Source organism: Anguilla anguilla, chromosome 7 (assembly GCF_013347855.1).
Source record: "Anguilla anguilla isolate fAngAng1 chromosome 7, fAngAng1.pri, whole genome shotgun sequence".
In the NCBI taxonomy this organism is placed as follows: Eukaryota; Metazoa; Chordata; class Actinopteri; order Anguilliformes; family Anguillidae; genus Anguilla; species Anguilla anguilla.
In genome coordinates this window covers 733,074-754,231 of record NC_049207.1, presented here as the reverse complement: position 1 = coordinate 754,231, position 21,158 = coordinate 733,074, and the positions used below count along the sequence as shown (strand labels likewise).

The window sequence follows — 21,158 nt, the reverse complement described above, 5'->3', positions numbered from 1 at the left end:
TTCATTGTGTGTATCAGTGCTCAGTACTGCCACAGTCTACGACACGAGTTTATTAGACAAGCATTTCCTCAAGTGCAGACATTCAGTAAATAGGATATACAGCAGACGCCTCAGTGATTGGTGATTGTGGATGAGGCACCATTCAGTATAATATATATAATGCTAGCTACGTTGTTATTTACTGCCATTTAGCAGACCCTCTTATCCAGAGGAACTTACGCAAACACAGGTGCACAGACATTAAAACTGCAGTAAGGGAAGGAAAGACTTCCCTAATAAGCACAAAAGTACACTAAATAAACAACAAAGACCCACAGACTCTGAAAAAAAGAGAAAAAAGTTACACCTAATCTGGTCAGTGTTAATGCAGTACAGGGACTGATGGATTATTACACTGGTCAGTTTTAATGCAGTATAGGGGCTGATGCTATATTACACTGGTCAGTGTTAATGCAGTATAGGGGCTGATGGATTATTACACTGGTCAGTGTTAATGCAGTATAGGGGCTGATGGATTATTACACTGGTCAGTGTTAATGCAGTATAGGGGCTGATGGATTATTACACTGGTCAGTGTTAATGCAGTATAGGGGCTGATGCTATATTACACTGGTCAGTGTTAATGCAGTATAGAGACTGGCGCTATATTACACTGGTCACTGTTAATGCAGTATAGAGACTGGCGCTATATTACACTGGTCAGTGTTAATGCAGTATAGAGACTGATGGATTATTACACTGGTCAGTGTTAATGCAGTATAGAGACTGATGGATTATTACACTGGTCAGTGTTAATGCAGTATAGAGACTGATGGATTATTACACTGGTCAGTGTTAATGCAGTATAGAGACTGATGGATTATTACACTGGTCAGTGTTAATGCAGTATAGGGGCTGATGGATTATTACACTGGTCAGTGTTAATGCAGTATAGAGACTGATGGATTATTACACTGGTCAGTGTTAATGCAGTATAGAGACTGATGGATTATTACACTGGTCAGTGTTAATGCAGTATAGAGACTGATGGATTATTACACTGGTCAGTGTTAATGCAGTATAGAGACTGATGGATTATTACACTGGTCAGTGTTAATGCAGTATAGAGACTGATGGATTATTACACTGGTCAGTGTTAATGCAGTATAGAGACTGATACTATATCACACTGGTTAGTTTTAAGTATCAGCAGCCCCACAGTGTCCCAGTTCCTCGTCTCTTCCTGTGATGTCAGAGGTCTCTGTGTTGCTCATTTCAGAATTTGTTTCATATCCAGATGCAGCAGCAGAATTCCCAGAATGCTTTTCACTCATCCAGTCACACACCTTCATACATGTCTTTGCAAGACGAGAGGTCTCTGGTTCAGAGGACGTGTCTTCCCTCACTGTGAAAGGAAACAGACTGCGTCAGTGATGTGGTCCCCGGAAAATGCACGGAAGCATGATCATGTGATCGAAACATCACTAAGGCAACCATCATTACCCGTGCACTGCACTGCAGAATGCTCATACTAGGGTTCGTTCTACAGCCTTTCAGCTATAAGAGCGGATTTCTTTCACATTATTTTAACATTGGATGTGATGTCACATTTCCAAAGTGCTCCTGCCTCAGGCAGTGTTACTGTGCTTTTCTGATCTTCACTGTTGGTGGTGAGTACATGTGTGTGAAGTTCATTTGGGACTAATAACATAAGAATACATGATCATAATACACTAGTCTGAACTGAAATTTCAGGAAATGTTAATTACGTAAATCTATATAATGTTAAATAAAGATTGGGTTCCGTATGTTAAATGATATTTTCTATACTGGTTTGGTAATGAAACCTTAAGCAAACTCACTGTTGGGAAGGACCAATGAATTACTTGCTGCTCCCCTCACAGGCAAGGTGGCACAGTCCTGAATCATCCTTTTGAAGTGCAGGTACATCTCCCATTCTCTCCTATCCCACTCCTTTTCAAAAACAGCATCCTCTCTCTCTATCCACTGCTGGGACGGTGTCTTGCTGGCTGCTTCCTTAAGAGCATTCCCCTCTTCCTCTGTGGAGTCAGCCGCTTCTACCGAACTCCCTGATTCACAGAGTGTGTTTCCCCCTGGAAAACAGAGCAGTTAGCCTGTAGTCTAAAGATTATGTAGACTGAGCTTAAACCAACCCTAAGAAGAACAGAATGAACCAAACTCACCATAGAGAGGGGTTTCCATACTGCCTCCCCTGCTTGTTTGGGTGGTACGTTCTTGAATCATCTTCTTCAGCTTTAGGCCTATTTCGATTCTGCTCCATTCCTTTTCAAACACTTTTTGTAATTCAGCAGGAGGAAGAAATTTGCTTTTTCCAGTGCAGTCCAAACCCAGTTTCCCCAACAGATGCTCTTCCCTCCTGATCCAGAGTTCATCAATAATTTGGATCAGCTCTGGAACTTTCTGCTTCTCTGTACTGAGATCAGCCCCCCCGGTCTCTCTGTCCATCTCCTCTATCTCCTCCACCACCTCACCTTGTGTCTCAGTCAGGAGATGAAAGACACTTTTACCTGCTACCATCTCCTCAATCTTCTCCAGCAGCTCTGTGACTTGGGTGCGATCCTCCTTTTTCATATTGCAGAGAACGTGGTATCTGTTCCCACATTTCTCAATGAGCCACTGGAGGGCGTGTCCTTCTCTCTCTATGTGCTGCTCGATGGAGATGTTTCCTAGGCATTCTCCCCAGGTGAACAGCACTAGAGTGTGTCTCCAAATTCCCTCTCCAAGGTGCTTCATGTTGTCTCTAATTATTTTTCTTTGCTCTTCTTTAAATGTTGTGTCTGCAGGAATGACCAATAGGATCGCATGGGGTCCAGGGTGGCACAGCGTCAAACTCTTCACCACTTCCTCTTTTATCCAATCGGGTGTGAGATGAGCTGGGATAAACTTCCACCAGCCAGGTGTGTCGACCACAGTGACCTGCCTCCCAGCGACTTCACCTTGCTTCTTCTCACACTGCGCAGTTCTTCTCCAAACTCCAAACTCCTCCCTGCCCAGGATGATATTTCCAGCTGAGCTCTTGCCCCCAACCACCCACCCCAGTAGCACCACCTTCATCTCGAATGGACGGTTTGTTCCCCCTGTCAGAGAGAAAGAACATCACTTTCAGCAAACTAGATTAACCTGACCAAACTGGCATCATCAGAGAAAAGACTAAAACAGAAAACAAATGAAATTAATAACAGGTTTTGACCATACCTTTAAGAAGGTGTCTGAGGGTCTCTTTGTGTTCCCTCACCTTCCTCACTCTCTGATTGGCTCGTTCTTCTGTAATCCTCCTCTTCTCCTCCATGACCTGTAGAACTTTCCTCTCCATGTGGAAATGGCAGCTACCATTACCCACCACCATCTTCTCTATCATCTCCAGCAGCTCTGAGACCTGAGAGACCTCACTGCTGTTCTTACTGCTGAGAACATGGTACCTGTTCCCACATTTCTCTATGACCCACTGGAGGGCCTGACCTTCTCTTTCTATGTGCTGCTCCATGGTCATTTCCCTCAAAGTGTCCCCAAAGGTGAACAGCAGTATCGTGTGTCTCCACACTGAGTCACTGAGAAGCTCCAGGTGTTCCTGCACTGCTCTCCTGTGTTTCTCTTGGAAAGATGAGCTCAAATTAATGACCAGCAGGACAGCATGGGGCCCAGGGGGGCACAGAGACACACTGCACACAATCTGGTCTTTCAGCAGTTCTGGAGAATCTTCAACAGGAAAATAACGGAACCAGCCAGGTGTGTCCACCACAGTGACCTGCCTCCTATCCCCCTGCCCTTTCTTACACACTGCAGTTTGTACTCCAGGTGTAAACTCCTGTTTGCCCAGGATGGCGTTTCCTGCTGAACTCTTTCCTCCCTCCTTTGCTCCCAGCAGCACAATCCTCAGCTCTGAGACATGCTGTGTCTCCCCTGTCAGAGAGAATGAACACTCTTTATTGCTATTTAACAGGACACAAACTCTTGCATATTCATAAACGGAGTGTGGCACAGTGGGTAAGGAACTGCGTTTGTAACCAAAAGGTCGCAGGTTCGATTCCCGGGTAAGGACACTGCCGTTGTACCCTTGAGCAAGGTACTTAACCTGCATTGCTTCAGTATATATCCAGCTGTATAAATTGATACAATGTAAAGTGCTATGTAAAAAAGTTGTGTAAGTCGCTCTGGATAAGAGCGTCTGCTAAATGCCTGTAATGTAATAAACACTGATGCATCTTGGGAGTATCTCATCAACCGTGTCAGTTTAGAAATGCCTTTTTTCAGTAACAGTTCATAATACTAACCAATTAAACTGCCAACTGCTTTTCAGCCAAATTAGGAACTGGTCATTTTTTCCATTTAATTAATTGGTTATTTAAATTCACAGGATTTAATTCACACATTTATTTGAAGTTTTTTTTTTTTTTTTTTTTTAATTTGAAAGCGTGTCATTTATAGCAGAAACATTTCAAAAATTACAAAATGACTGATTAAATCTGGCAAAATTGTGGAAATGTTTTAATGGCTTACTTTTGGTTTCCACTAAAGAATCCCAGACTGAAGGAAAAAATGTTGTTGATCATCGTTTTCTTTCTGTTCATAACTATAGTGTAAATTTAAATGTTATTCATAAATAAAACCAGAATGTGTTTACATTATCATTCCTGTTGATATTTTACATTGAATAGCATTTGATAATTTGATTCTTTAAACAGATTTAATTTTGTTTTACCCATTGAAAGGTCATAATTTTTGTCAAATGGTCATAGCCTGTGCCAAAAGATAAAATTGGAGGCCTATGATGTTTGAAAATGTCCTCTGAATACTGTAAAGATCTCTATATGATCCATAATCAAATTAGTAGGCTTACCGAAAGCAAAACCAATATTCTCTTAAACTGAACAAACCAAATTTCACAAACGTTACCATAAACGGTCACGCCACTGTTACATCGTTTGTGATTCGTTAAAATGTCCTGTTTGTACTTTTTCAATGATACAGATGAACAAAACTGCCTCTACCGATTAAACATTAGTCTAGTAGAACTCCATACTTTCTTCAATTTCAAAATGACCAGTTAACCAAACCAGTAAACAATTACCATGGTAACTGAGAATAGGCTTAACCTAGAGCGAGAGCACCCGAGGGGGGGACGTGTATCAACCACCCTAACCGCTAGTGTATTTACTTCGTAGGCTACTTATTAGAGAGAACTGGACATCGTTACCTATTAAGACGTAAGTTCTGTAAAAATACACAAAATAAACTGTCTAAATGTTAAAAAAAAAATAAATAAAAAATAAAAAAAACTTCATACATTTAGTTATTAATGCAGCCTTATTTACAATATCAACTTTTAAGACAAGCAACACGCTCGAAATTCTCATCGCGACCCATTAAATACCCTGGTGCAGATGTTGCTTCATAATTTCAAACTGCTTTCCTAACGGCTATTTTGAGTCCTGCGACTTGGCTTACAGCAGTACGGATTCCTAGACGTGCTGATAGCGACCACCCTTTCTCATATTAATCTCAAATGCGCAAGATAGGACACTTCTACAGTATGCTAGCAAGTATGTCAAGTTCCATTAATTAATATGGGGTGGTCAATACACAGCCCTTTAGCAACCAAAATCTCGCGCTGGACCACGTCTGACTTAGGCTATTTGCCGACACAGAAGAAAATTGCGAAAGTACTGAAAAAATAACCACTGGAGGACAACAAGGACATTTCATACATAACTAGGTATAGGTGGTTACCGATATTTCGCCTATTTAATATATAGTTGCAAATCTGTTTACGTTTTCTTGACTGTCGAACGAAGGTGGTCGATAGTAGGTGCTCTCACTCTAATGACAATACGCATTACTCACAACACTCAGTAGCTAGCGAGCTACCAAGCTAATATACAATCCCTGTCTATTTTGTCTTGACAACGAACTACAAACAAAATCAGAGGCGAACTACCTCTAACGCATAAGTTTAAGGCTGCAAGAAAAGTCGGATCGTAACTACAGCCAATAGACTAGATCATCTAGCTAGTCACCGGCTAGGTCTAGTAGCAACCTGCTACTATTGAGCGACAATCCGCAAAAATAGCTATCGATAGCCTACTTATGGAGCAGTTTGTCAGCGCAAGAGTACTGGATCCAGCCAGCAAACTCGCGGAATTTCTTTCATTAGTGGCTAAACCTTCATACCGCATGATCATGGTCAGACAAAAATAGAAGGAAAACTCACCAACATGCTCAGATGACCCACCAACATGCCCAGATGACCCACCTGTATCCATTTCTTCTCCTCTCTTTATCTCTCTCCTGCTGTGCGGTGATCAGATCTGACTGTACTTTTTCAGAAGACAGTAACTGGACCTGCTGTGCAGCTTCATTCCAGGAGATCAGCATGCAGATTTATACCATGCCCACTTTCAGGTGTGTCACAATACCAGGAACATCGGACCCTGAAACTGGCCTGACTGCATGTTTGTAGCTCACTCTACCTGGCTGTAGATTAAAAATGAGAGGTAAACATACTTCACCCTTAGCAGATTAAAGGTAAAGAGATGTCAGGTGGAAAGACGTGTGGCACAGTCTGTGGGCTTGAACCCTGGTCCCCCATGGGGCAATCACTATACCTAGTCCAATGCACTACCAGAGACTGGAGGTGATGCTAGTGCAGAGCACCACAAACAGGAGTTCAATTGGTTTTAATCCACAACCAAAAAACACAAATTCAAAAACTCAGAACTAGACAAAGATAACACTCCTGAGCAGGGAAGAAGTTACAAGCAGGCAGAACAAGTCCAATACGTAATCCAAAAACCAGAATCCCAAACTAACAGAGCCAAAGTCAAATACAACAGATCAGTCCGTGAAACAAGCAAACACACCAGCAAGGGAAAATCCAAATAGATACCGATAACAGTCCAGGTCGAATCAGGCAGACTATTCAGCGGGGTCAAAAAGGTGGCTTGAACTTGAGAAATGCCAAGAAAAAGACTTAGCAAAGACATAGACAGAGGACCGGGCTTAAATACACAGAGAAAACAAGCAAACAAGGCACATGACAGAGACAATGAGGTACAGGTGGGCAAGTTAACAAGAGGGCTGGGTCAACATAACAAGGGAGGCTAACCAGTGTCCAGAACAACAAAGAGTCTTTGGTACCCTCTGGTGGTTAAAAGGTAGTCCAACCCGTGACAGCAGGTGACCCCATGACATGCGCAACCTTCAACATTTCAACATCTTCAACATTTAGACCTTCGAGATTAAATTTGAGGGAGCAGTAAGAGTGTGCCTGTCTGATACAGGGTTTTGACAGACTCTTTCTGTCTGTCTGTTTTTAGACAGATTTGCATTCACACTATTAATGAATGTCTTTTCTACAGTCAGAAGGCATTATTGTCCATGGAGCTCCCCTGTTTATCAGGTGAAAGAGCGTCATTATGGTATGTAAACAGTGGAGACTGCAGGCTGCTCAATCCTGTGAGTTTTGCTAAGAATTCAAAAGGTGGGGAAAACAAAATGGTTGCTGATGTTGCTTCTTGAGGCAGTTTTTCAACTGAAGGAGCCGTTGCTACTGTTATAATTTATAGGATTTTCCCATAATCATAACCAAATATATGCTATTTGAAAACATGCGTATTTGCTATAGCGCTCCCCAATGGCAGACTGATCCAAAATTTTACAAGGTATTACCAAATCAAAAGGTCAATACATGATCACCAAAGTTCATGATGATCATGCATTGCTAAGCAAATGGCTGCTGATAGCTGATTGGCTGATGGCGGCCATGTTTTTTTAAATTATCTTTGGTCATTAGAAAGACTGGTGGGGGCTTTCAAAGAGATCCCCACCAGCATCCAAAATTCAGCCTGATTGGTCAAATAGTTGAAGAGAGATCCCCACCAGCATCCAAAATTCAGCCTGATTGGTCAAATAGTTGAAGACAGATACCCCACACCCTACACTCACCCCAAAACAGAAACCCCACACCCTACACTCACCCCAAAACAGAAACCCCACACCCTACACTCACCCCAAAACACGGAAACCTCACACCCTACACTCACCCCAAATCAGATACCCCACACCCTACACTTACCCCAAAACAGATACCCCACACCCTACACGCACCCCAAAACCTGGATAGCCCACACACTACATGAACCCCAAAACTCAGGTATTCCACAGCCTACACTCTCCCCAAAACCATACTGTACCAGACACTCTGCACTCACCCCAAAACTATGACATAATGAGTAATAAGGAGGTATGGTTCATTTTTGGCTTTCCCTATTATAGTTTGAGGAATTTCCCTATTAATTACACAGAGGTGCTATGTGGCATGAAATATGATTAGGAAAAAAAGGAAAATAAACCCAATATCTGTCATAGCTATGTTAATCATTTTTGGCTCAAAGTGTTTCCAAAAGGCCTAATTATAATTTAGCCCAGCCCTACAGTAGCCTGCCTACTGTCCATTGAAATTAATGACTTCTCTGACTGTAGCCGAATTTCGCACCCAGTTCCATTTCAGTGGTTTTTTCTTCCATTTGGTGAAGGAAAGATTAAATAAGATTAAATTCTGCTTTGCTTTAATTCTGGTTATTCCCGATATTCCGGATATTAGGGCTAATGATAGGGAGGCATCAGCTGGAATACCCTCCCCAGCGTAGACGCCTGTGCGTTTGGAAGATGGCAGCCCCGGTTAAGTATTACTGCCGGTCTCTGATGAGCAGTCCCAGCCTCACTGCACACTCACTGCAGAGGGCTCCCGGTCAGCGTTCTGGGCATGCACAGGGCATGATTGACAGTCATTGATGCGAACACTCCAGCATCTGAGAAGATACAAGACCTCACCAGGTTTTTTTTTGGCGTCAAGTACAATAAATACAACATAGGAATATAGTGTGTTAACATACACAGAGCTCAGTGCCCATTACTTCCACAGTTTACTCCACAAGTTTATTAGACAAGCATTTCTCCTCCGAGCACATATTCATTCAGCTTTAAGTACCAACACATCCATTCTGAAGCGACAGGACATACATCAGAATACTCAGTTCAGCACAGAAGAGTGAAAGAGGTGGTTGTGCATGTGGCACTGTTGAGGATTAAAGAGATTTAATGTTTGGTAGTTTATTACATTACTGGTATTTAGCAGCCTCTCTTATTCAGAGAGACTTGCAAACACAAGTGCCAAGATCCCCAAAGTGGGGTGGGGTGGGGGGTGTTGGAACATCTCAAAAGAAACAGCAAGTGTGAGAATTGCAGATTCCACTGGAAAGTTGTCAACTACCCTGCAGACAATAAACAAGAAGGAGAAACAATGGAGGGGAGTCCACTCCTTTGAAGGCTACAAATTGTTTTCTGTGTTCCACATAACTGGTGAACCACAACAATGCCTGATCACCCAGTTCCAGATATTTTAATTTTTGTATTAATATATAATGATCTACTGTGTCAAAAGCTTTTGACAAGTCTAGAAAAATACATATGGTGTATTCTTTATTATCATTTGCTTTATGTAACTCATTGATAAGATGGGTAATAGCCATGTAAGTAGAACGGGATTTCCTGAATCCATATTGGTGTTTATGTAATATTTCGTTCTCATCAAGATAGTTCAACAATCTGTTGTAGGCTAGTTTTTCGAGAATCTTTGAGATAGTGGGTAAAATGGATATGGGTTTATAGTGAGTAAAGATTGCAGGATCATCAACTTTGTGTACGGGGATAATTTTGGCAGTTTTTAATTCCTGTGGCACAATTCCTTTGATAAAAGATTAATTAAATATGTGTGTCAATGGTCTGGCAGCGGCATTAGAAACCACTTTAAGTAGTTCTGCATCAGCATTGTCATAACCTGGAGCAGAATTCTTTAGAGAGCCTAATATCTTACAAACCTCACTGACAGTGACCGGGCTGAGATGAAATCCACCAGTAGGGGGAGATGTTATATATTGGAGGGGGCTTTCATTAACCACAGGGATTTTGGAGGCCAGTGTTGGTCCAATATCAGTAAAGAACCGGTTGAAGTTGTAGGCTATTGTTGCAGGATCCTTGATGAGCGATCAATCAACTTTAAATTCATTAGGAAGGGATTTATGTTTTTTCCTTTTGTTGAGAATATGATTAATGATACTCCAGAGTGTCCTCATATTATTTTTACACTTAGAGAGTTCAGTACTAAAGTAGTGCTTCTTAGCCCTTCTAATAATATGATTTAATTTATTTCTATATTGTTTAAATTGCTTGAGGTAAAATGGCGTGGGATTTGAAAAATATTTTTTGTACAACTTGTGCTTGTTTCTAAGGGACTTGATCATTCCTTGGGTTACCCAAGGCTTTGTTGGTTTGGAGTGAGATTTGGAAAACTTTCTCTTCTCTGGAAAAGCAACATTGTAGATTTTGGATATTTCATTTATGAACAAGGTATAGGCCTGCTGTGGGTCGTCATGGTCCAGAACAGTATCCCATGAGAGATGTTCAAACAACTCTTTACATTTGTTAATGGTGGATGGCTTTATTACTCTGTAGGTTGTTGGATTAGAATCAATGTTCATAATAGTTGCATGTATGGATGTCATGAGGAAAATTGGAAAATTATCTGAAATGTCCATACAAAGGATCCCTGAGTTCATCTTTTTATTAAGTATATTAGTGAATACATTGTCAATCAAGGTGGCTGAAGTTTCAGTCACTCTGGTTGGCTTGGAAATCACAGGATGAAAACAATGTGAAAACATGATATCCAAGAATGAATTAATCTGATTATAGATTCTGTAAAAAAATAATCAGATTAATTCATTCTTGGATATCCCAGATATTTAATATTAAAATCTCCCATTTTGTAGCAATTTTTCCTCTCTTTGGATATGATGTCAAACGCATCTGCCAAATGAGAGTTTAAGTCACTTATACTAGACCTTGGTGATTTATAAATACATTCAACAAAAACACTCTCTCCAGAGAACATAAAGCATTTATCTATATCTTTTAAACTCCAGACAGGTGTTTACATACAGTCAAACTCCTCCGCCCAATTTATCCTCTCTGAATCTATATCCATGATTAAAATTCTCAATACTATACATTTCGGCATTGTCCAAGTCTTAACCAAGTCTCAGATATCCAAATCGCAGAGAAGGTGTAGTTTAGATTAGAGAGGCAGACAGTGAGTAAATCAAAGTTTTTTGGCATACTGCGTGCATTAATGTGCAAAAAGGAGAGGTCACATTGGTCACTGATAGATTTAAAGTCATCTTCTAGGAGATAACTACAATCAGACATAAGGGTTTGCTTCATATCAGAAAAACAATTCAGATCAGGGTCATTGCCACACAATATATCACTTGAGGGTGAATCACCTCTAAACTACAAATTAAACTACATTAAACTAAAAACAAGGAGAAACTACCCTGCAGAACATTACACTATAAACCAGAAGGAAAAATTACCCTGCTGAACATTGAACAATAAACCAGAAGAAGAAATTACACTGCAGAACATTACATTTCAGTAAATAAACAACAGAGAAGACCCTGCTGATCTGACTGTTGTGGGAAGCGTATTCCATCACATTATTAAACTGTTCAGGACTTTAAGCAATAAAAGATTAGGTATATGATATGTCGCATGGGTAGATTTAAACATAGGTTGGATTATTACAATAGTCAGTGTTAATGCAATATAGAGACTGATGGATTATTACACTGGTCAGTGTTAATGCAGTATAGAGAGTGATGGATTATTACACTGGTCAGTGTTAATGCAGTATAGGGGCTGATGGATTATTACACTGGTCAGTGTTAATGCAGTATAGAGAGTGATGGATTATTACACTGGTCAGTGTTAATGCAGTATAGGGGCTGATGGATTATTACACTGGTCAGTGTTAATGCAGTATAGGGGCTGATGGATTATTACACTGGTCAGTGTTAATGCAGTATAGAGAGTGATGGATTATTACACTGGTCAGTGTTAATGCAGTATAGGGGCTGATGGATTATTACACTGGTCAGTGTTAATGCAGTATAGGGGCTGATGGATTATTACACTGGTCAGTGTTAATGCAGTATAGAGAGTGATGGATTATTACACTGGTCAGTGTTAATGCAGTATAGGGGCTGATGGATTATTACACTGGTCAGTGTTAATGCAGTATAGAGACTGATGGATTATTACACTGGTCAGTGTTAATGCAGTATAGAGAGTGATGGATTATTACACTGGTCAGTGTTAATGCAGTATAGGGGCTGATGGATTATTACACTGGTCAGTGTTAATGCAGTATAGGGGCTGATGGATTATTACACTGGTCAGTGTTAATGCAGTATAGAGACTGATGGATTATTACACTGGTCAGTGTTAATGCAGTATAGAGACTGATGGATTATTACACTGGTCAGTGTTAATGCAGTATAGAGACTGATACTATATCACACTGGTTAGTTTTAAGTATCAGCAGCCCCACAGTGTCCCAGTCCCTCGTCTCTTCCTGTGATGTCAGAGGTCTCTGTATTGCTCATTTCAGAATTTGTTTCATATCCAGATGCAGCAGCAGAATTCCCAGAATGCTTTTCACTCATCCACTCACACACCTTCTTACATGTCTTTGCAAGACGAGAGATGTCTGGTTCAGAGGACGTGTCTTCCCTCACTGTGAAAGGAAATAGACTGCGTCAGTGATGTGGTCCCCGGAAAATACACGGAAGCATGATCATGTGATCGAAACATCACTAAGGCAACCATCATTACCCGTGCATTGCACTGCAGAATGCTCATACTAGGGTTTGTTCTACAGCCTTTCAGCTATATGAGCGGATTTCTTTCACATTATTTTTATATTGGATGTGATGTCACATTTCCTAAGTGCTCTTGCAGTGTTACAGGCAGTGTTACTGTGCTTTTCTGATCTTCACTGTTGGTGGTGAGTACGTGTGTGAAGTTCATTTGGGACTAATAACATAAGAATACATGATCATAATACACTAGTCTGAACTGAAATTTCAGGAAATGTTCATTACGTAAATCTATGTAATGTTAAATAAAGATTGGGTTCCGTATGTTAAATGATATTTTCTATACTGGTTTGGTATGAAACCTTAAGCAAACTCACTGTTGGGACGTCCCAATGAATTACTTGCTGCTCCCCTCACAGGCAAGGTGGCCCAGTCCTGAATCATCCTTCTGAACTGCAGGTACATCTCCCATTCTCTCCTATCCCACTCCTTTTCAAAAACAGCATCCTCTCTATCTTTCCACTGCTGGGTCTGTGTCTTGCTGGCTGCTTCCTTAAGAGCATTCCCCTCTTCCTCTGTGGAATCAGCCACTTCTACCGAACTCCCTGATTCACAGAGTGTGTTTCCCCCTAGAAAACAGCACAGAGCAGTTAGCCTGTAGTCTAAAGATGATGTAGACTGAGCTTAAACCAACCCTAAGAAGAACAGAATGAACCAAACTCACCATAGAGAGGGGTTTCCATACTGCCTCCCCTGCTTGTTTGGGTGGTATGTTCCTGAATCATCTTCAGCTTTAGGCCTGTTTCGATTCTGCTCCATTCCTTTTCAAACACTTCTTGCAATTCAGCAGGAGGCAGAACTTTGCTTTTTCCTGTATGATCCAAACCCAGTTTCCCCAACAGATGCTCTTCCCTCCTGATCCAGAGTTCATCAATAATATGCATCAGTTCTGGAACTTTCTGCTTCTCTGTACTGAGATCAGCCCCCCCGGTCTCTCTGTCCATCTCCTCTATCTCCTCCACCACCTCACCTTGTGTCTCAGTCAGGAGATGAAAGACACTTTTACCTGCTACCATCTCCTCAATCGTCTCCAGCAGCTCTGTGACTTTGGTGTGATCCTCCTTGTTCTTATTGCAGAGAACGTGGTATCTGTTCCCACATTTCTCAATGAGCCACTGGAGGGCGTGTCCTTCTCTCTCTATGTGCTGCTCGATGGAGATGTTTCCTAGGCATTCTCCCCAGGTGAACAGCACTAGAGTGTGTCTCCAAATTCCCTCTCCGAGGTGCTTCATGTTGTCTAGAACTATCTTCCTTTGCTCTTCTTTAAATGCTGTGTCTGCAGGAATGACCAGTAGGATCGCATGGGGTCCAGGGTGACACAGCGCCAAACTCTTCACCATTTCCTCTTTTATCCAATCGGGTGTGAGATGAGCCGGGATAAACTTCCACCAGCCAGGTGTGTCGACCACAGTGACCTGCCTCCCAGCGACTTCACCTTGCTTCTTCTTACCCTGTGCAGTTCTTCTCCAAACTCCAAACTCCTCTCTGCCCAGGATGGTATTCCCAGCTGAGCTCTTTCCCCCAACCACCCACCCCAGTAGCACCACCCTCAACCTTGAAGGACGGCTTGTTTCCCCTGTCAGAGAGAAAGAACATCACTTTCAGCAAACTAGGTTAACCTGACCAAACTGGCATCATCATTCTGAGAATAGACTAAAACACAAAATAAATGAAAGTAATAACAAGTTTTGACCGTACCTTTAAGAAGGTCTCTGAGGGTCTCTCTGTGTTCTCTCACCTTCCTCACTCTCTGATTGGCTCGTTCTTCTGTAATCCTCCTCTTCTCCTCCATGTCCTGTAGAACTTTCCTCTCCATGTGAAAATGACGGCCACCATTACTCACCAACATCTTCTCTATCATCTCCAGCAGCTCTGAGACCTGAGAGACCTCACTGCTGTTCTTACTGCTGAGAACATGGTACCTGTTCCCACATTTCTCTATGACCCACTGGAGGGCCTGACCTTCTCTCTCTATGTGCTGCTTGATAGTCATTTCCCTCAAAGTGTCCTCAAAGGTGAACAGCAATATTGTGTGTCTCCACACTGAGTCGCTGAGAAGCTCCAGGTGTTCCTGCACTGCTCTCCTGTGTTTCTCTTGGAAAGATGAGCTCAAATTAATGACCAGCAGGACAGCATGGGGCCCAGGGGGGCACAGAGACACACTGCACACAATCTGGTCTTTCAGCAGTTCTGGAGAATCTTCAACAGGAAAATAACATACCCAACCAGGTGTGTCCACCACAGTGACCTGCCTCCGACGTACATCCCCCTGCCCTTTCTTACACACTGCAGTTTTTACTCCAGGTGTAAACTCCTGTTTGCCCAGGATGGCGTTTCCTGCTGAACTCTTTCCTCCCTCCTTTGCTCCCAGCAGCACAATCCTCAGCTCTGAGACATGCTGTGTCTCCCCTGTCAGAGAGAATGAACACTCTTTATTTCTATTATTTTGAATTCACAGAATTGCATTTGTATAATTATTTCAAATATTATTTTTAATTTTCTTAATTCTACAAAGTATGCAATTTATAGCAGAAACAGTTCACAAAGTAAGAAATGGCTGAGTAAATCTGGCAAAATAATACAATTATTGCAATGGTTTATTTTTGGTTTCCAATAAAGAATCCCAGACTGAAGATAAACTTTTTTGTTACTGCTCATTGTTTCTTACAACGTTACCCCAGTCCTCAAGAAACCCACCTCAGACCTCTCTGATGTAATGAATTATCGACCGTATCGCTTCTACCTTTTCTGTCCAAAACCCTTGAGCGAGCAGTGCTTAAACAACTATCCTCTTTCCTCCATCAGAACAACCTGCTCGACCCTCACCAGTCTGGCTTCCGATTCGGGCACTCAACAGAGACTGCGCTCCTGGGTGTGATAGAGGCACCTGCCACTGCAAGAGCCTCATGCCTCTCCTCTGTCCTGATCCTCCTTGACCTGTCTGCAGCCTTCGGCACGGTTAACCATTACATTACATTACATTATAGGCATTTAGCAGACGCTCTTATCCAGAGCGACGTACAACAAGTGCATAGGTTTCATGATGTAGAGGCGCAAAAGAAACACTAGAGTGAAGTAAGGACCACAAACTAATCCTCTCCACCTTGGCTGAGATGGGCATTGCTGGGACTGCCCTGTCTTGGTTTGCTTCCTATCTTGCAGATAGGTCCTACCAGGTCACCTGGAAGGGGTCTGCCTCTGCTCCTCATCCCCTTGTTACAGGAGTGCCGCAGGGATCTGTACTGGGTCCTCTGCTGTTCTCCATATACACCAAATCTCTTGGTTCAGTTATTAATTCACACGGCTTCTCCTATCATTGTTATGCAGATGACACGCAACTCTTCTTTTCTTTCCCCCCCTCTGCCTCACAGGTCGGTGATAAGATATCTTCCTGCCTGGATGACATCTCCACCTGGATGGCCAGCCTCCACCTGAAGCTCAACCTCAACAAAACTGAGCTGCTCGTCTCCCCGTACAAGACCTCCCTAATACGTGAGCTCTCCACAGTGACTGCCTCTCACTCTGCAAAGAGCTTGGGGGTGGTCCTGTATGACCAGCTGGACCTCAAGGAGCACATCAAGGCAACATCATGGTCCTGCAGATTCCTTCTGTACAACATCAGAAGGATTCGACCATACTTGACTATGCACTCTACCCAGGTGCTCGTCCAGGCTACGGTGACCTTCCGCCTTGATTACTAAATCTCTCTCCTTGCTAGCCTGCCAGCTTGTGCCATACAGCCACTACAGATGATTCAAAATGGCGCTGCCAGACTCATCTACAACCTTCCCAAATTCTCCCACCTCACTCCTCTGCTGCGACCACTCCACTGGCTACCGGTCTCTGCCAGGATTCCGTTTAAAGCACTGACCCTTGCCTACACTGCCGCCAACAGGATGGCCCCTATCTACTTGCAGGACATGGTTTGATTCTATACGCCTGCTCGACCACTCCACTCTGCAGCAGCAGGGCGCCTTGTGCCCCCTCCCACCCGAGTAAAGGGATCACAGAGCTTCTCCACTCTAGCTCCCAAGTGGTGGAACAAACTTTCTGTCCCTCTTTGAACCTCTTCCTCACTACCCATCTTCCGCCATGGTCTGAAGACACATCTCTTCAGACTATACCTGGACTAACTACCACCATTCTGTATATTATTTCACTTTAAATCCCCCCTTTCATGCCACTCATGTTACATGTACCCCCATTCCAGCACTTTTGGTAATATGTATTTGTCCTAATACTGTAGCTTGTTCTTCTGCCTAGTTGGCTTGGCAGAGGTTAGGTCAGAATAGTGTTCACTGTGTGAACTAAACTGTGTTCTTGGCTAGAAATAGCTGTACAAAATAAGTATTGTATCTTATTGAACCTGTGTTTTGTAGTTGTCCATGACCATGAAATGCACTTTTGTACGTCACTTCGGATAAAAGCTTCTGTCAAATAAATGTAATGTAATGTTTGCTTTCTGTTAATAATTCCTCTTGATATTTTACGTTGAATATAACTTAATAATTTGATTCTTTTACAAGTCCAGTGGCTTTAAAACAAAGAGTTAGCTGAATTTTGTTTTACTTATTGAAAGGTCTTAAAATTTTGTGACAAGTAAAAATTGTATGAGACGTGAAATTTTGTTTTCTCTGAATGCAACTGTAAAGATCTGTCTATTAAAATGATCTCTTATCAAAGTAGTTTGTTTACTGAATGCATAACCATCATTCTTTCTGATCATTATTTTTAAAATCAGATATAACTGGACAAACCGAATTTCACGAACGTTACCATGAATTTCCCTACGACTTTATAGCTGTAAGAATTGTCAGCTAGTGCACAAACTACCACTATAATAGATCTAGTAACCTAACAATCTAGTAGCAACCTGCTAACATTCAGCAACTATCATGAAAAACAGCAGTGCAAAAATTATCAGCGCAAAAGTAGTCTCAACAAACGGACTAACCATCGCGATCAACCTAATGTTCGTTCTGAGATCCCGCTCTAATACCGTTTGACTTTGTTTTGTTTGCAGTACTTAATAGCTGCCACTAGATGGAAGAAGATGAATATGTGTATGGGATGAAAAAACATAAGGGACCCAGAAAAAAAGATCAGATTGTCCACGAGGCAGCGATGTAGTCAATCAGAGTTGCTTTATTCAGCTGAAGAGAGTACACCCATCAAACACTCAAATAGGTGCTATAGGATGACTCTACCTTAACGTGGGGTAAGTCGGATCTTTATACACTTCTAGCCCATCAATCTTACCCTACATTTTCCCTTATATGGATAAACAAAACAACTTGCTCTTATGACATATATACAGTACTTTGCAAAAGTCTTAGCAATTAGCGATTTTCTTATAAACTGCCGGACAGTGTACCTAAGAGAACTGATGTAGTTTTAAAGGGTGGTCACACCAAACATTGATTTTATTTCGTTTTTAACTATTTACTGCTCTTTATATTATTTTTTCGATATTTATAACCTTTCATTTCATTATTTTTGAAAGCATCTTAGCTGTACAGCATTTTTTTACAGGTGCCTAAGACTTGCACAGTACTGTATATATATTTAAAAGGAAACACCTGGAGAACAGGCGGGGAACCAACAGACAAAGAACAGAGAGGTAATGTAATTAGTACAAACATGTTGTTGCGATAGTTCTTAAGCTCTCTAAAGCAGAAGTTTCATTCTGTTTTCTCATGCCCTGGATAGGGCAGGTTCCTCTTAAATCTTCATTACCGCTCAAGCACGTTCTGACACACAGCTATTTCCTCAATTTATGTTTCCTTTACTGCTCAGGCACAAACAGAAACCGCTCTTTCTGTTCCAATCACTCATTGTGAAACATCTTAACACTAAGTACAAGCAAAATGTACATAAAACAGAGTATATGAGCAAAATGTATATCACAGCATATGTAAAACAGACTTATACAAAACAGATATATAAAACATTTTTCTCCCACATCTGTCTCCTGAAATTTGCTACGATACTTCAGTGTAACTAACAGATTAAAAACTATTTGTTTCAAGGTGCAATTATGGCTTCGTCTGCAACTAAGCTACCGTAGCTCATTTTAGATACTGTAGGTTGTAGTAGGTTATAGTTAGTTAGCCAATGATTTTCCCAAACTTGCTAAATCTAATTTTGTATAAAGTTGAAATTTTATCTTTAGGTTCATATCATCTGTTAATCTTATCCTACAACTTAAAGCTTTCAAAAGTAGCATGATGCAAGCCAGCTGATGCTTGTGCTGCAAAGTTTTAATTTTAAATAATTATTTAAGAACATTATAGTAGAAAATGAAAATAACTTTCTGGAGAGAAAATCTGAGTGAGTGTTCATGTTCTGTCATAAAATGCTTATATTCCTACAGGAAGTGTGTGTTTAATATGTATGATGATGGTCAGACAAAAATTGAAGGAAGACTCACCAAGATGCCCAGATGACTCACCTTTATCCATTTCTTCTCCTCTCTTTATCTTTCTCTCTCACTCTCTCTCCCCCTCTTTTGGGTGTGTTTATTCCAGTTTTGGGTTTAAAGATTTCCACAGATTTTCCGTAGTGTCCCCAGTGCTGGTCCTCTCCTGCTGTGTGGTGATCAGATCTGACTGTACTTTCTCAGAAAACAGGAACTGGACCTGCTGACCAGACTCGTTCCAGGAAATCAGCAGGCTTCAGGCGAAAGATCGAACCACGCGCACATTCATTTGAACATTGAACCCTGAAACTGGCCTGACTGAATGTTTATAGCTCACTCTAACTGGCTGTAGATTAAAGATTAGACGTAAACATACTTCACCTTTAGCAGATTAAAGGTAAAGGGAGGTAAGGTGTGGTGGAGTCTGTGGGGTTGGTGACTCTGGGCTAAATGAGGTTATTTGGGGTTATTTTACATATTTTAAATGTACTTTCTTGCTGCAGATTACAAACCCCCGAATACCAGTATACCTGCCACTGTAAATACGCCCAGGTCATCAGAAGATGCTGTAAAGACTCCCAGGTAATAAGAAGCTTCCATAAATACCCCCAGGTCATCAGAAGCTTCTTTAAATATCCTAGAAAGGCGACTATCTTTTAAGGGCAGTGTGTTCTTGTTTTTCACATCCAGTTCACCTCACATTTGACCTCAATATAAATACTTTCTTCAAGAGTTTAATCACTGTGACTGGGCTGGGTTTAAGTTCTTAAACCATACAACAGCATTGACAGAAATGATCACAACTGAATCCTAACAGTGACTGTGACTCTAATCCTGTGTCAGTACTGACTGTAACTGTAATCCTGCATCAGTGCTGACTGTTTCTAATCCTGTGTCAGTGCTGACTGTGACTCTAATACTGTGTCAGTGCTGATTGTGACTCTAATCCTGTGTCAGTGCTGACTGTCTCTAATCCTGTGTTAGTGCTGACTGTGACTCTAATACTGTGTCAGTGCTGAACATTAAACTATAAACAAAGAGACACAACCCTGCTGAAGATTAAACAATAAATAAGTAACAATAACTACCCTGCTGAACATTAAACTATAAACAAGAAGGAGAAACTACCCTGATGAACATTACATTTCAGTAAATAAACAACAGAAAAGACTCTGCTGATCTGACAGCTTTGGGAAGCGTATTCCATCACATTATTAAACTGTTCAGGGCTTTAAGTAATAAAAGATGAGGGATATGATATGTCTCATGGGAAGATTAAAACATAGGTTGCTTTTTACATCAATATAATAGGCATGATAATTGATCTTATGTTACACTGGTCAGTGTTAATGCTGTATAGGGGCTGATGGATTATTACACTGGTCAGTGTTAATTCAGTAAAAGTAGTGATGCTGTATTACACTAGTCAGTGTTAATGTAGTATATGGAGTGACTCTATATTACACTGGTCAGTGTTAATGCAGTATAAAGACTGATCCTGTATTACACTGGTCAGTGTTAATGCAATTGTTGTACGTCGCTCTGGATAAGAGCGTCTGCTAAATGCCTGTAATATAATGTAATATAGAGACTGATGGATTATTACACTGGTCAGTGTTAATGCAGTATAGGGGCTTATAGATTATTACACTGGTCAGTGTTAATGCAGTATAGAAACTGATGCTGTATTACACTGGTCACTGTTAATGCAGTATAGAGACTGGTGCTATATTACACTGGTCAGTGTTAATGCAGTATAAAGACTGATCTTGTATTACACTGGTCAGTGTTAATGCAGTATAGAGACTGATGGATTATTACACTGGTCAGTGTTCATGCATTATAGGGGCTGATGGATTATTACACTGGTCAGTGTTAATGCAGTATAGGGGCTAATACTATATTACACTGGTCAGTGTTAATGCAGTATAGAGACTGATGCTATA

The 21,158-nt window shown here is 41.3% G+C and overlaps 1 protein-coding gene across 1 annotated transcript; it reads right to left on the bottom strand.

Moving 5' to 3' along the window:
* LOC118231839 lies at positions 1-20,085 on the bottom strand. The gene is made up of 9 exons (XM_035426136.1): positions 19,225-20,085; positions 14,493-15,203; positions 13,459-14,370; positions 13,112-13,363; positions 12,449-12,652; positions 3,217-3,921; positions 2,184-3,098; positions 1,842-2,093; positions 1-1,384 (listed from the first exon to the last, which is right to left on the bottom strand). Exons 1-9 carry the CDS (start codon positions 19,253-19,255, stop codon positions 1,179-1,181), a joined length of 4,188 nt encoding a protein of 1,395 aa, XP_035282027.1. The 5' UTR covers positions 19,256-20,085; the 3' UTR covers positions 1-1,178.
* Positions 20,086-21,158: the final 1,073 nt, after the last annotated feature.